This window comes from Nycticebus coucang, chromosome 14 (genome assembly GCF_027406575.1).
Source record: "Nycticebus coucang isolate mNycCou1 chromosome 14, mNycCou1.pri, whole genome shotgun sequence".
Lineage (NCBI taxonomy): Eukaryota > Metazoa > Chordata > Mammalia > Primates > Lorisidae > Nycticebus > Nycticebus coucang.
In genome coordinates this window covers 6,689,929-6,704,116 of record NC_069793.1, presented here as the reverse complement: position 1 = coordinate 6,704,116, position 14,188 = coordinate 6,689,929, and the positions used below count along the sequence as shown (strand labels likewise).

Here is a 14,188-nt window from a genome sequence, read left to right as displayed (position 1 = left end):
AAGCTTTAGAAAGGAAAGAGGGCCTGATATGCACTGTGGCATGGACAAGCATGGAGAAGGGGAAGCTGAATGAAAGCAGCCACACACAAGACTTCATGTTATATGCCACGCAATTCCATTTGTGGAAAATGTCCAGAATTCGCAAATCACAGAGACAATAGGTTAGCGGTTCCCAGGAAATGGAGGAATGGTGTGTATGTCAGTCAGCTGAGAGTGTCCTAACAAGATACCTCAGACCCAGTGGCTGACAATACATCCTTATTTTCTCACTGTTCTGGAGTCTGGAAGTCTGAGATCATGGCACTAACACATTCAGTTCCTGGTGAGGCCTCTCTCCAGGGCTTGCAGACAGCCACCTGCTTCCTGTGGTCCTCACATGGTCTCCCATACGTGTGTGCCCCACCTGCTTCTGTGTCCTCACATGGTCTCCAGTACGTGTGTGCCCCTGGAGAAAGAGAGGATGAGCTGTGGTGTCCCTTTCTCCTCTTACAAGGACACTAACTCTATTAGTCAGGGCCCCACCCTTATGACTTCATTTAACCTTCATGAGCTCTATGAAGATGCTGTCTCCAAATATAATCACATGGTGGGGTTGGGGCTTCAACCTGTGAATTTTTAGGGGGATGCAGTTCAGTGCATACCAGGGAGTGACTGATTATGTGAGGTTACCTTTTGGGGTGATGGGAATGTTCTGGCACTAGACAGAGGTGGCTATCTCCTATAGCATTGTGAATGCATTGTACTCTTTTAAAATGGTTAGTATTCAGTTTTGTCAATTTCACCTCTGTTTAAAAAAAGAAGATGCAAAAAGGATGAGGAGGAGAGCTGCCATGGGGCTTCATGTTCACAGACAGGTTGAGGCCCTGCACATCTGCTGTGGTGGACACTGTGACAGAGGAGGAAACTGAGGCACGGCGAGGCTGATTCACTTGCCCAATGTGAAGCCGTAGGTGGTAGGGCAGGTTTGGGACTTGGTTATCTGGTATGGACACCTACCTGCTTTTCTGGTGTTTTTATAAAATAACATTGTATTGAGATGTCATTCAAATGCCATAATAATCCCCCTTTTAAAGCACATAATTCAGTGGTATTTAGTGCTTTCACAGGGGTGTGCAACCATCACCTCTATCTAGTTCCAGAACACTCTTTTTGTCAAAAAAAGGACACCCCCAGCTGGCCCCATAGCTTAATGATTAGAGTGCCAGCTTCACACACCAGGGCGGCTGGGTTCAAACCTCGCCTGGGCCTGATTAAGAAAATAAAAGGACACCCATCCCCATGAAGCCGTCACTCTTCCTTACCACTTCCCTCCCCCAGCCCTGGCCACCACCATCCCGCCGCTTCTTGTCTGCGAGGCCCGTGGATCTGGACATGCCGTGTACGTGGAGTCCTGCCATGCATGGCTGGTGTGCTGGCTTCGTCCGCTGAGTGCTATGTTTCTGAGAGGCTGGCCGGGACACCCGCCGTGTGTCAAAGCGCTGCTCCTTCTTATGTACCGAGCAGCCCATGCTGTTCCACCCCATCCCCACCCCACCCCCTCCCACCCTGCCCAGCACCACCATTTTCCAGCACCCCCTTTGGATATTTTTAGCCACAAGCCTCCTTACGTGATCAGAGGGTATGCATAGGAGAATGTGTGAGTGTAATTAAAAGTGTTTGGAACTCATCTTTTGCTTTTCTGTAAAGCAAGCCTGCGTCTGGGGCAGCATAGTAATTCCAACACAGCACCTTGGACAAAAGAAAGACCACACGTCGTCAGCGTTATGGAAAAGCGTGTCTGTGTTTCCCTTGTTTTTTCCAGACAGATGTGTTGATTAGTAGGAATCAATTATCTCTGCCCATCAAGCTAAATGGGCCCATCCTCTGTTCTAGTCAAGTGGCCGGAGCTGTGGTTTGCATTTTGGGTCCTAAGAGTCCTGGAATCCGCTTTCCCTTCACTGAGGACACTTCCTGAGGCTGCTTGGTGATGGCCAGGCCCGCTGTCTGGGTGTCTTGAGTCAATGGACAGTAAAGGCAGTCTGCCTTCCACCAAGCAAACTCAACGTGATGGTTTCCAGGCTCTGGTGCCTTGGGTCACCCTGCTGGCTGAGAACAGCCTGCTGACCCCTACTCATCCCAGCGGGATACCAGCTGGGTACCACTTCTTGGGACTTTGCAGAGTCCCATCTTCATCTGTGCAGACATGGGACACTCCCATGTTCTCACTGGGTTCCAAATACGGAGCCTGCTTCCCTATGTTAGTAACCAGGTGCCGCTCTTGGAGAGTCTCTTTAATCCTATGGCTCAGTCTATGGAAATGGTGAGCAGGTTGCTGGTGGGAAGGCCTGGCTCGGTGTACACCTGCCCCATTCGTGCCCTAACCCAGGGTTTTCATTTATTCTCCTTACTTAAAGTATTTACAGTATGGAACCTAAACATAGTAAATACCTTCATCAAGCCCTGTAAATAACTTAAAAAATGTCAGCCAACAGAAACATCAGAAAACCTCTCTGCCTTCTTTGCCCACATGAGGGGAATCACCCTGTTGCTCTGTTGTTCTTTTGTAACATACATGTTTATGCACAGAAGCCTCCAGAAGCCCATGGGCCCCACAGAATTTCACATTGGAAAAGAAGCTGTGTTGCTGGCAACCCACAGTCTGAAAGTTTGCCAGTACGTCTGGCCTTCCCAGGGTCTGGGAGAGTCAATGATCCTGAGTAATGACCCACCGTGGTACTGAATTTTGACATGGCTCATCTCAGTCCCACCTTTTGCTTGCCCAGTGTGAGATGCAGAGCGGGAAAAGTACTGTTTTGTAAATGAGGAAAAACAGCTTAGCAAGAGGAACAGTCTTGGCCCAGGGTATAAATTATGAAACCGATAGGCCCAAATCCTAACACCTTGCCTAGAACTCAGCTCCTAGGATGCTCTGGTGCTGTGCCATGCTGCTTCTTACATCAAAGCATACTAACCACCACCTTAGGGACCAGAAAGCCTCGGAAACCACACAGGTGTCAGTGGACACTCAGCATCCTCAAGGCAATGGGAGCTCTGTCATTCTCTAGAGAGAGACTCTGAAGGAGCAATCTGTGCCACACACATGCACAATGTATCGCCCCACCCCCACCCCACCAGGTAATGATTCTACCCCAGGAACCTTGCTCTTTAAAATCATAATGCATGTGTATGGTTACACCTGTGACTTTTAACAGCTGCTCTGTGCAACAGGCAAGATTTGTCATCTCCATTTTGCAGGTGGTCAACCTGCTGCTAAATTTTCACTCACCCAATGTCACACAACTAATGTATCAGTCAGCACATGGTGCATAACAAACTACCCCACAACTGAGTGACTAAAAACAACCACTGTGTATCTCATGATTCTATCAATCAAATGAGGCAGGGATCTGCAAGGAGGTTTTCTGTCCTTGGATAGATGTCTGCAGTGGCACTTCATGAGGTTTCAGCAGGATGGCGGGGATGTGGCTCAGGCTTCCTGCCATGGAAGCTGTGCAGCTTTCCAAGAGTGAGCAGCAGCATATAGGCCTCTCAGAGTCTAGACTCAGACCTGGCACGGTGTCATTTGCACCCCGTCCTATTGGTCAGCACCACAGGGTTCAAGGGCTGGGCAAACAGACTTTGTCTCTTGATGGGAAGAGCTTCAAAGTCACATTGCAAATGGACACGCATACAGGGAGGGGAATAATTACAGTTATTTTTGCAATCTTCCATGGTCAGCCCCTACCTGCCGTCCAGGGGAACATAATTCCTCCTCCTCTGATGTCCATGGATGGAAACATTCCTGCCTTTTGTCTCCCACAAGCTCAGTCCGTACTTCTGTTCCAGCCCTGAGGAGTCTTTAGTTTCCCTTCCTCAGGCCAGACTTGCAGCTACTTCATGGCAAAGACCCAATATCTCTAGCTTCCTGCCTAGAGCCTGGGGTGTGGGACTCTGGGGCCCTTGGCCAGGTTGACGAGGTGCCGTGGGGCCAGACCTCAATGTGCCCAGCGTCTGACATAGGTGGGGGCCCTTCCAAACCTGCCCCAGGGAGCCTGAGCCCCTCTAGGGTGCTGGTAGAAAGTGAGCAGGAGGTGTCTCTGCTTCTGTCTACGTTCGTGTTAGGTTCTGGGTCAGATCTTGCTGAAGGAGAGGCACCATCACTAAGGTGGGGGAAGGAAGTTCCAAAGCTGAGCTTAGAGAAAAGCTCATGGAGCCTTGAGCCAGCGCTCCTGAGTCGAGCTCCTTCCCCTCCACCAGCCATGTGATGTCACATGTCCATGGGAACCACACAGCCACTTGGAGGTGGCTATATGGCCTTCCACGTGGTATAGTTATAAGAACAAGGCTGCTGTTTCTTCTGTGCTTGTGAAGAGGAGCAGAGAGAGACGACGCCCTGCACATGGACACACACACACACACGTGAACACACACACACTCACGCTTCAGCACATTTTTTCATTCATCAGGCATCCCATCTCATTTGTCTATACAAGCCTACTGGGCTGTCCCTAGAGATAGCAAATAAAACAGAGAGAAGCCACAGCATGCTGCCGTCTTAGCCAGAAGGCCGAGAAGAGATGATACCCACGTCTCTAGGTTGCTGTCCACTTGTCTCCTCTCCCCTTGTCGTCTGGGGACAGGGCTTGTGTTAGGGTGAGGTCTGTGGGAACCATGTCCGCTGACCCCAGTTGTTCAGTCTGCGGTGAGCCCGCGGGCCCTTGCTCTGACCACATTAGCCCTGGGCCCCGGCCCGCTGGTCACCCCTGAGAGGGCTCGCTCTGGGTCACCATCGCGCGCTGGCAAGCCCTTGGCGCTGTGCACATTCCTATCCTGGTATCCAAGGAAATTCCTCCTGCCACACTCGGCTTGTGAGAGTCTCCAAATGTTACAAAATGATTCATTTTAAATATGACACAGAACCAGCTGCAAATAAGTTAAACGTTGATGGTTTGGGGTGTTAGTGGCATTTATGAATATTGTAGGAAAACATTTACTCACTAAAATTCCACACAGTAGGAAAAACATCACTCCCTTTAGTATACTCTACGTGCTTATTTTTGCCTGTGTCATTTAGGCTAATGACAGCCTTATAATGGCCTCAGCTGAAGTGATTTTCCCCCAAAGAACTAAGCTTTGGCATACTGCTTTATAAAACATGAAAAATTTTAAAGTATTTTCTTATCTATGAAATTTCATGGCACATAATAGGTAGTCAGTAAACGTTGATTTTCTTCCTTTCAGGCTGGCATTTTGGTTGGGATTGGTGTTTTACTGTCTCGAGGACTTTATCTCACTTAACTCACCGAGCTCTCATGTCCCCTCCTGTGGGACATGTGGCCATAAACTCACAAGTTGCTCCTTCCGCCTGATGTTCATTACCTGAGCAGCTCATTAGACCCTGAGTCAAGTTTCCTTTGCCAAACACTGAGCAGGTGGTGTTCCCTGGAGGCCGAGATAGGGTGTGTTCCTACCGCCCCTGGATGGGGCCGCCCGAGAGCCGGGCCACAGGTGCCGGCGGCACTTGTCTGGTCACCATAACTCCTCTGAGCCAGCTCAGAAATTCTGTACCCTCCTTTCCAGGAGGACACCATGTCATGAGCTCAGAGGAGCAGGCCGGGACTCAGGAAAGATCCAGAAGAGCTAACCGAGTTCTGAGAAGGATGCTCTGTTACACGGAGACTTCCAGCAGTAGTTCTTGGAAACGCTTTTACATCTGCGCACACACGTGTGCACATGCGACACAATCTGCTCTGTAAATGTTCTTTCTTAACTGATCAAGTGTAAGAACGAATACCAAGGTCTCTAGAACACACCTTTTGAGGAGTCAGGGTTTGGTGTGGGTTTTTCCCTCCTGTTTGTCAATTGATCCAGCCCCAGGTGTTAATCTGTGAATAAGAACCATCTCTTATTTCTGTCCCCAACATGCTCAGAACAGTGCCCAGGAGGGTGCAGGGCTCCTTGGGGCTGCTCTGTTAGTCACAGTTTAGAGAACCTGCTCTTTCTTTCTTTCTTTCTTTCTTCTGCTTGTCTCGGGTCTAGAAGAGAAAGCCTCACCCACAGAATGTTGGTGCAGTGTCACACCAAGCGAGGGTACGTGGCGTGGCTGCTGCACCTCACGGTCAGGCTCACAGTTACCTGTTGCCAAATGACCGTGGAATCAGCAGCTCAAACACGTGCATTTATGACCTCCCAGTGGGTTGGGAGGGAAGCATGGTTTACTTGCGTCTTCTGTATAGCTTCCCCCTGGACTGCCTTCTCATCTGGAGCAACTGAGGAAGGATTCACTTCCAGGCTCTCTCAAGGAGGAATTTGGCTCCTTACATTTGGAGGACTAAGGGCACACTTGGTTGCTGGCTCAGCCTGTAGTTGCTTGCTAGGTGGGCCTCCCTGAGATGGCTGCCTGGTTCATCAAGCCAGACAGAGAGCAAGAGAGAAACTCCAGTAAGGCAATTTTGCTGTGGTTGTGTAGAGCATAATCATATATATATAATCACATACCAAGACTCACATACATCCTGTTATCCCGCCATATTTACTGGTTAGAGGCAAGTCATGGGCCCAGCCGCACTCACTGGGAGGCAGCCACACCAGGCTGAAGACCAGAGGGCGAGGTCAGGACCACCTTATCCGTCCGTCAGCCATGAGAACCACTAATGTGGTTTATCTTCTACTGACACTTAATACCATCTTACATATTGATGGGGCACGTGTGAGGGCTTGTTTCCTGCACAGTCTGTGTATGATCACCTTGAGTGTTTGTCATTTCCATGTGTTGGCAACTTTTTAAGTCTTCTTTGAAATATACAAAATGGTATTGATTAGCGTGTTTTTTAATCCCACATGGGATCTGATAGCACTTTGTAAAAAGTCTCATAAAGGCAGGGAAACTAGGGACCATGCAGAAAAGTTCAAGTTGAGGCTTATTCCTTATGAGCAGTGAGTTTTGTTTTTTTTTTTCCTTCTTAAATTACCCGAGTCTTTTGCATAGCTTCTTTCATTTCTCATGTAAGCTTTTGGTTATTCTACAACCTCTTGGTCAGGAGGTTTAGAATCTTTCTGAGCAGACTTTCCTGTCACTTTTTGTTTGTTTGTTTGAGACAGAGTCTCAAGCTGTCGCCCTGGGTAGAGTGCCGTGGTGTCACAGCTCACAGCAACCTCAAACTCCTGAGCTTAAGCGATTCTCTTACCTCAGCCTCCCAAGTAGCTGGGACTACAGGCGTCTGCCACAATGCCCGGCTATTTTTGTTGTTGTTGCAGTTGTCATTGTTTTAGCTGGCCCAGGCCAGGTTTGAACCCACCACTCTTGGTGTATGTGGCCGGCGCCCTGCCAACTGAGCTACAGGCACTGCCTCTGCCCCTTTTTTTATAAGAAGTATGCTCCTGCTTTTGAGCCGGGAGATTCTTTTAGTAACCTCCAAGTTGAACCACCACCAGGAGATCTGTTTTATAAAGCAGTCTCAGAGGCACGTGAGGGCAGGAGGAGGTGCCTTTGATTTGTATTGTCTCTTGCCGATTTTTAGCTCTGTCACTCTTCACCATTTAAGAAACCATCCCTCATTGAAGCTCTAAGAGACATAATACACCCATTTTTGAAAATAATTATGTGTAAACACTCCCTTATTATCTTTAAATGAGATTTTTACAGAAAAAATCCAGAATATATGTTATTTCTCCCCAAATCAAATATTCTTTTGATAGTTTATACAAAAAGAAAAGAACACCTCTGTAGGTATTTCAAACAGAAGGAATTGAATACAGCAAATTGTCTTCAAAATAGGCTTGATTGAAATAAAATTCTTACAGAAAAAGTCCACAGTATATATAATTTCTCCCCCAAATCAACATAGTATTCTTAACAGTTCAGACAAAAAACAACCACCTCTGTAGATATTTCAAACAGAGGAAATTGAATACAGGAAATTGTCTTCAAAGTAGGTGTCTCTTCATCTAGAGATGGGTCACTACAGAAAGCCACCATGGCCATTAGGGTTACAGGAGCAATAGGAACATGAGATGCGTGTAGCGCAGAGCTGCGGGAGCACTCTGTCCATGTTCCTCCGTAGCCGTCCCGGCCAGAGCACAGTGCAGTCTGCCTTTCTCCGCCACCCATCTCTACACAGTCTCCCATCAGCAGAGTCTGACTGTTGCCCCCGCAAGGGAGCCTGGGAAATGCAGAGCACACATGTTGCCCACTGGGAGACAGAACAGGAATGGGGTAGAGGACCAAGAGACCACACACGTCTCACCTGTGATAGCAAGGACAAAGGACAGGACCTGGAGAAAGAGCAAGATGGGGATTTTGAGATGGACGTGTGTGGGCACCTTAGGCTGGAGACCTGAGGTGTCGGCTGGGTGCTCCTGCCCACAGAGTCACCACGGGTGCTGCTAATGTCGACTGACATACGTGCACACCAGGCCACGTCCTCTGCAAATGGCATCAGCGCTTTGCACAGCACCTCACAGTTTATGAGCTGTTTGTGTGTTCAGTGGCCAGCTGGCAGGGACGAAGCAGCGCCAGGTATAACAAGGACACCCCCCTTACCAGGAGCGGGTCCTGGCCTCCTCGTCTGCTCCAGCGAGCCCTCCCAGCAGGTGTTAGTACTTGCCTGTTTTTTCCTGAGGGGAAGAGGAACCTCAGGGAGGCTGAGAAACGTGTCCAGGGTCTCAGTCAGGGCCAGCCTTTCACCTCCACACTCCACAGCCACCCCCTTCTGGCCTTCCCAGGTAGCCTGACTCAAGGAGATTAAAGACGTCAAGGAATGTAGACACTTTGCTGTGTGCAGTTGTGAGCTCCTCACCTTGCTGGCAGGACAGGGCATCTCCAAGGACAGGAACCTTTAAGATGCCAGTGCAGAGAGGGGAGAGGTTCTCATGTGCCACTGTGTCTCTCTGGAGAGGGGCGCGCAGAGCAGTTGTGGAAGCCCTTGCTATTTTTACCTCCTGTCTCTGCAGCTTCTGCCTCCCACTGAAATCCCAGAGAGCAGCGGCGGCAGCAGCCCCCTGGGCCCCACACATGCCAGGCACAGGCTATTTTTGTGACCCTCCTGTTGCCTGTAGATCACGTCAGACTGCAGGTACAAGGAGAGGGCTGCAGAGAACCAGGAACCCACACAGGTGGGACGGCCTGCACCCTCCATGGTGCTGCCCACGGACAGGATTCAGGAGCTGTTCCAAGACTCGCCAGGCCCCCCAATTAGAGTCTACATTTCCTCTTCCAGGAACAAGGCCCACTTCCATTTAGCCCAGTGGGCAGCTACACTTCTGTGCAGGTGTCAGAACACTGTCCTGCATCTCTGGAGGGCCAAGGCAGGAGGCATGGACAGTGGACAAGCACCGATCTGGGCTCCAGTCCTGGGCCTACCCCTTCTTAGCTGTGTGACTTTGGGCCAGTCACTTAACCTCTCTGGGCCCAGTTTCCTCATCTTCGAATCTTTATAGAGCATCTACTCCAAAATGAGTAGGCTAACAGCAATCAAAGGAGCAAGTTACACACTCGAGTAGCTCGGAGTAGTGTGTGCACACACCGGCTTTCTCTCTCCTCCGCATGTCAGCTATAAAAATAAGAATCACGAGAGACCTGATCTGTCTCAAGTGCCTACTATGTGCCAGCCACCCTTCTTTAATTCATCTTATTCTGCTACCAACCCTGACATCTCTTCTCACAGGTGATTCCTTATCACCCTCATCTGACTAATCTAGACAGGTGGGAACCTGCCCAAGGTCTCACTGCCTGTGATTGGCAAAGCTGAGGGTTGACTCCAGGCCACCTCCCTGCCCCACATTGTGCCCCTCCGAAAGCCTGAAGGATATTCACAGAGAATCCCCAACCCCCTTCCAGTCCATGTTTTAACCCACTGGAAGCCTGCAGCCCAGGAAGGTGAGGGGTCTTGTCCAAGGCCACATGGTAAGTTCATGACAGCCATTCAAAGAAAGAAAGGAATGACAAGTGTCAGAAAGGAAGGAGAAGTCCCAGGGGGCCCTACTGGGATACTCCCCTCCCCAGAGGAGACTCTGAATAGGGCTTTGAATGCCCAGAAACACTGTAAGAATGCAGAGTGACCTTGTCTGGAAGGACACAGGCTCAGCCCCCGGCTGGCTCTGTGCTCTGACCCTGCTACAGGACGGGCAGTGTACACACCACGCCCCACACACCAAGTCTGTCTGTCTGTCTGAGGGTTTTCCCCAAATCCTGTGTGCCATGTGAGAACCCCAGCCCCTGCTAAGGATGTGCCCCAGCAGAAGTCACCACGTGTGCCTTTGGCCAGGACCGACGTCCCTGAGACAGGGTTGCTTCACTTCTGTGTCAGCTCAGTGTGGATGTGTAGCCAAAATGGACTTGGCCACCCAGCCACCCACTTCACAGAAAGGAGGGCTCTGAAACTGCCAAGGCCAAGGGAACACCGAGCATCGCAAAATGAGAAAGCAATTACTGGGGACGAGGACAGCGGCAGCCTCTAAGTGACACCTCTGCCCCATACTAATAGCTGGGTTGAATCACTCTCCTCCCCCCCGCTAATGGCATGCGTAATTGCACTGGTTTTTCAAGCGTCCTTCACCCGTACTTATTTAGACTAGTGACTGATGCATTGCCATGGAAACTGGCACTAGGAAAAAAAAGTCCCTGGTACAGTGGGAAGTGGAAGGATGCGGCTGGCTCCAATCTGGAGCTTACAACTTGTGTCAAAGAACCGAATTTTCAGCTGATCCTGGCTTGTGGTCCCCAAGTCAAATTCGTGAACCTTCTCATGGATTAAACACTTCGGAGCCACCTTTCTTCTTCGTCTGCTTTTTTTGTTTCTTTATTCTGACCCTGGAGGGCTGCAACTTTTTTTTTTTCTTTCCTGTTGGATTAACAGACAGAGGTAGATGAGGCCAGCCCCGTGGACTCCGTCCCTGCAGGGGCCCAGAGGAGCAGCAGGGCCTGTCTGAGTGACATGGTCACAGCCAGGTTAGAAATGATGGCTGAGAATTCCCGGTTCAAGAAGAAAGTTCATTTTGGAGGTACGGTGCCACCTCCCGAACTCACCCTGGGTTGGTGCGCGGAGTCTTTGTTCTTTGCCAGAGCAGCGGGGACTGCAGAATCTTGGGACACAGGCGGTCCTGCCGGCGCTTGGTGAGACGGGCTGGCATGCTGTCCGGGCAGCCGCCTTGCACTGTGTATTTTGCAATGACTGTGTTTCTGGTTGCTGGGTTCCTTGAGGCTATTGTTTCCTTAATAGCTTTCCTCTGCTTCTGATTCAGAGTGAAAATAAAGGTAGCCTTCAGATCATCTCAGGGGCCTTTTGAATCCCAGGGGACCTGTTAATATTCTCAAGAATCCCTTTGAGCAGCCAGTGGGTTTTTAAGACAAACTCGAACATAGATTCCTAGTGAGCGCTGCGGTTAACCTCAAAGGGAGGTCGATTGCATTGGGTGGTACGGCGGCCAAACACACTGATTGTTCTTGTTCTTGTGTGTTCTTTCTTATCTGACAAACTGTACTGAAAGTCCCTGCAAAAGTGCCACAAGGCAGGGTGCCTTCCATCCGGGGCCATGTGCCCATCTCCAGAGAGAGCATGGCTAGTTGGTGGTGCTTCTCTAACCAAGTGGACTCTGCTCCCTCAGCTTTGGGACAGCGGAGACGGGGCCACACCGTATGCATTTGCAAAGAGCATTGCTCTCGCCAACTTCGCAATAGGTGTTACCTCCTGCTCCCTCTTGCTCACAAGGGCAGAGGGCAGGGGAGATGGCTAGCTTACAGGGGATGGGGGTGGCACTCTGGAGTCTTCCTCCCAGACCTTGCTTATTAATGTGAGCCATGAATTGCCAGCATTCTGGTGACCACCACCACCCCACCCAGCCCTGCCAACTCATCCCCACCCACCTGACAGCCCTGGGGTCTTTGGGGGATGCTGGACCCCTGAACAGGTGTACAGCCCCATGTTGGTAGAGTGCAGGGAAGGCGTCTTGGAGGGTCTGGGCTTCCTTATTAAGGTCACTGCCAAGAAGGGTCATTGGGTTCCCTTTTAGTGCCAGTGGGATGTGCCTAACCCTCCCCCAAAACCCACCCTGATGAGGGACAAATCCAGCTCCCCTTTTGTTGGTGAGCTCTGGTGATCCAGGGTCTGGCTCCCTACAGACTCAGCCGTCTCCCACACAGCGGGGCGGTCTCCTTCAGCTCAACAGGTCTTCTTTTTTCTAGATGTCCTATTTCCTAAGCCTTCAGCTGCCAGTATCCTTAAAAAAGATTATAGAGCTAAAAAGAATCCTCTCGCCCCCATTGCATTCCTGGATTTAAATCCAGGCTGTGCTGCTCACACCTGCATGCCCTTGGCCGTGGCACCTCACCTTCCGGGGCCACATCTCCGGGGGCGGGTAGTGATGTCCCTGCCAGGAGGGACACTGTAAGGAGAGAAGAGGGAACGCACCCGGCAGCCTGCCCCTGCCCTCCACTGTGACTCTAGCCCAGGCCACAGGGGCAGCGGGGGGTCGTCAGTTGCTCCCTTCCTATGGACAGTGAAAAGAGAACGGTTCTGGAAAATGAGAGCCCATTTTGGCATGGACACTCCCAACCCAGCTAATCAACAACATGCAAATCAGGCCCAGATTCATCCATTTACTCTAATTTCCATTTAAACTGCTATTTTGGCTCGAGGTATTGGTATCCATGCTTCCACCCAGCTCCTGGGCTGGTGTTTTTTTTGTTGTTTTTTTTTAACATTCTAATTACTACAGAGTAGAAACCAACTCATTGACAGCCAACAGTGCTATTCATTTGTCCAACCAATTTGGGAGGGAGGTGATTGGGAAATGGTGCCAGAAACTGCACGTCACCTCCCCTCCAGGGGCGTCCCCAGACTGGCTGGGCCAGAGAGCTATGAGAAAAGCAGAGGTGGGCAAGAGAGAACTCCAGACTCCCTGCCCAGGAGTGCCAGGTGCCCAGAGCAGGCAGTGTCCACCAAGCTCCCATCAGCCAGCAAAGGATGTGAGTGTGGACAGTGTGACCTTGGGCAGATCCTGGATTGGTCTCAATAGAAGGAAGCAGCCTTGTGGGTCCTTCCTCTGAGAGCCTCTGATTCTAGGTTTTCTTTGCATTCCCCGATAAGTCTCCAAGGTAGCATCACAAAAAGTACTAGCTACTGGGAGCGACTGTCTCCTGAGATTTTTTTCCTTTACAAAACTGCTCTAGTGGGCCGGGCCTGGGGGCTCCTGCCTATAATCCCAGCACTTTGGGAGGCTGGGAGCCCCCAGGCCCGGCCCACTAGAGCTCTCTTGAGAGAGAGTCTTGAGACCGGCCTGAGCAAGAGTGTGAGATACTGTCTCTACTAAAACTATTTTTAACAGTTATGTGGTGGGCACCTGTAGTCACAGCTACTCAGGAGGCTGAGGCAGGAGGATCGCTTGAGCCCAGGAGTTTGAGGCTGCTGTGAGCTGGGCTGGTGTCATAGCCCTCTAGCCTGCACAGCAGACCAAGACTTTGTCCCCTCCCCGCCCAAAAATTACGATAGGGAGGATGTAGGCTGATGCCATGGGATGACCTGACTCACAGAGCCAGGAAACCTGGGTTTAGATCCCAGCTCTGATGTTCACCAGGCAGGTGACCTTGAAAATTACCAAATCACACCTTTTTGTGTGTGGGCAGAATGCTCATCTCATGGGGTCTGTGTGTGTGTGGCTATAGGACTATTAGGATGGCAGCCGAACCATCAATTCCTTCACTCACAGACTGTTTGACAGGGGAACATCAGTTAGCCTCTCCATGCCTCAGTTTCCTCATCTGTTAAGTGGTTATTATAACAACAGTACCTGTTGCCTACTGCTGTTGATGGCAAAATAAGGTGGGATCTTATACTTAGCACCATGCTTGGCTAGTGGAAGGAGAGACTTGGAAACCGTTACCGAAACTCATAGGCTTGACTTGTCTCAGCCAACAGGAGTTGGGGGCCATGACTGTCCCATAGTGCCATCTGGGACTATGGTTCTCTCTCTGCTTTCCTTGTCCTGAGCCTCCTACTTCCACATTCCACTCAGGGAAAGGGGAAGTGGCTCTGGGAGGCTTGGTTTGGGGAAAGGAAGCCCCTCCCAGCAGACACCTGTTCCTTTCTCTCATTGGCCAAGACCAAGGGGCTCAGCCGCTCCTGGAAGGAGGCAGGGGATCCAGCGCTAGGCTTTCCAGCCCTAGGGTAGGAAGAGGAGATGGTGTTGGGAATAGCTGTTGAGTGAGCCAAGG

At 50.5% G+C, this 14,188-nt stretch overlaps 1 protein-coding gene across 3 annotated transcripts in view; it reads left to right on the top strand.

Moving 5' to 3' along the window:
• Window positions 1–14,188, top strand: part of SHANK2 (SH3 and multiple ankyrin repeat domains 2) — a 577,367-nt gene that overhangs the window by 336,763 nt on the left and 226,416 nt on the right. The window contains exon 1 of one of the 3 annotated variants that reach the window (XM_053561193.1): window positions 10,802–10,980. The exons of the other annotated variants lie outside the window; for them this stretch is intronic. Within the exon in view, the coding sequence (XP_053417168.1) occupies window positions 10,914–10,980 (67 nt within the window). The 5' untranslated portion in view covers window positions 10,802–10,913. Of the gene's footprint in view, window positions 1–10,801; window positions 10,981–14,188 lie in introns of those variants that run through there. 3 annotated transcript variants of the gene reach the window in all.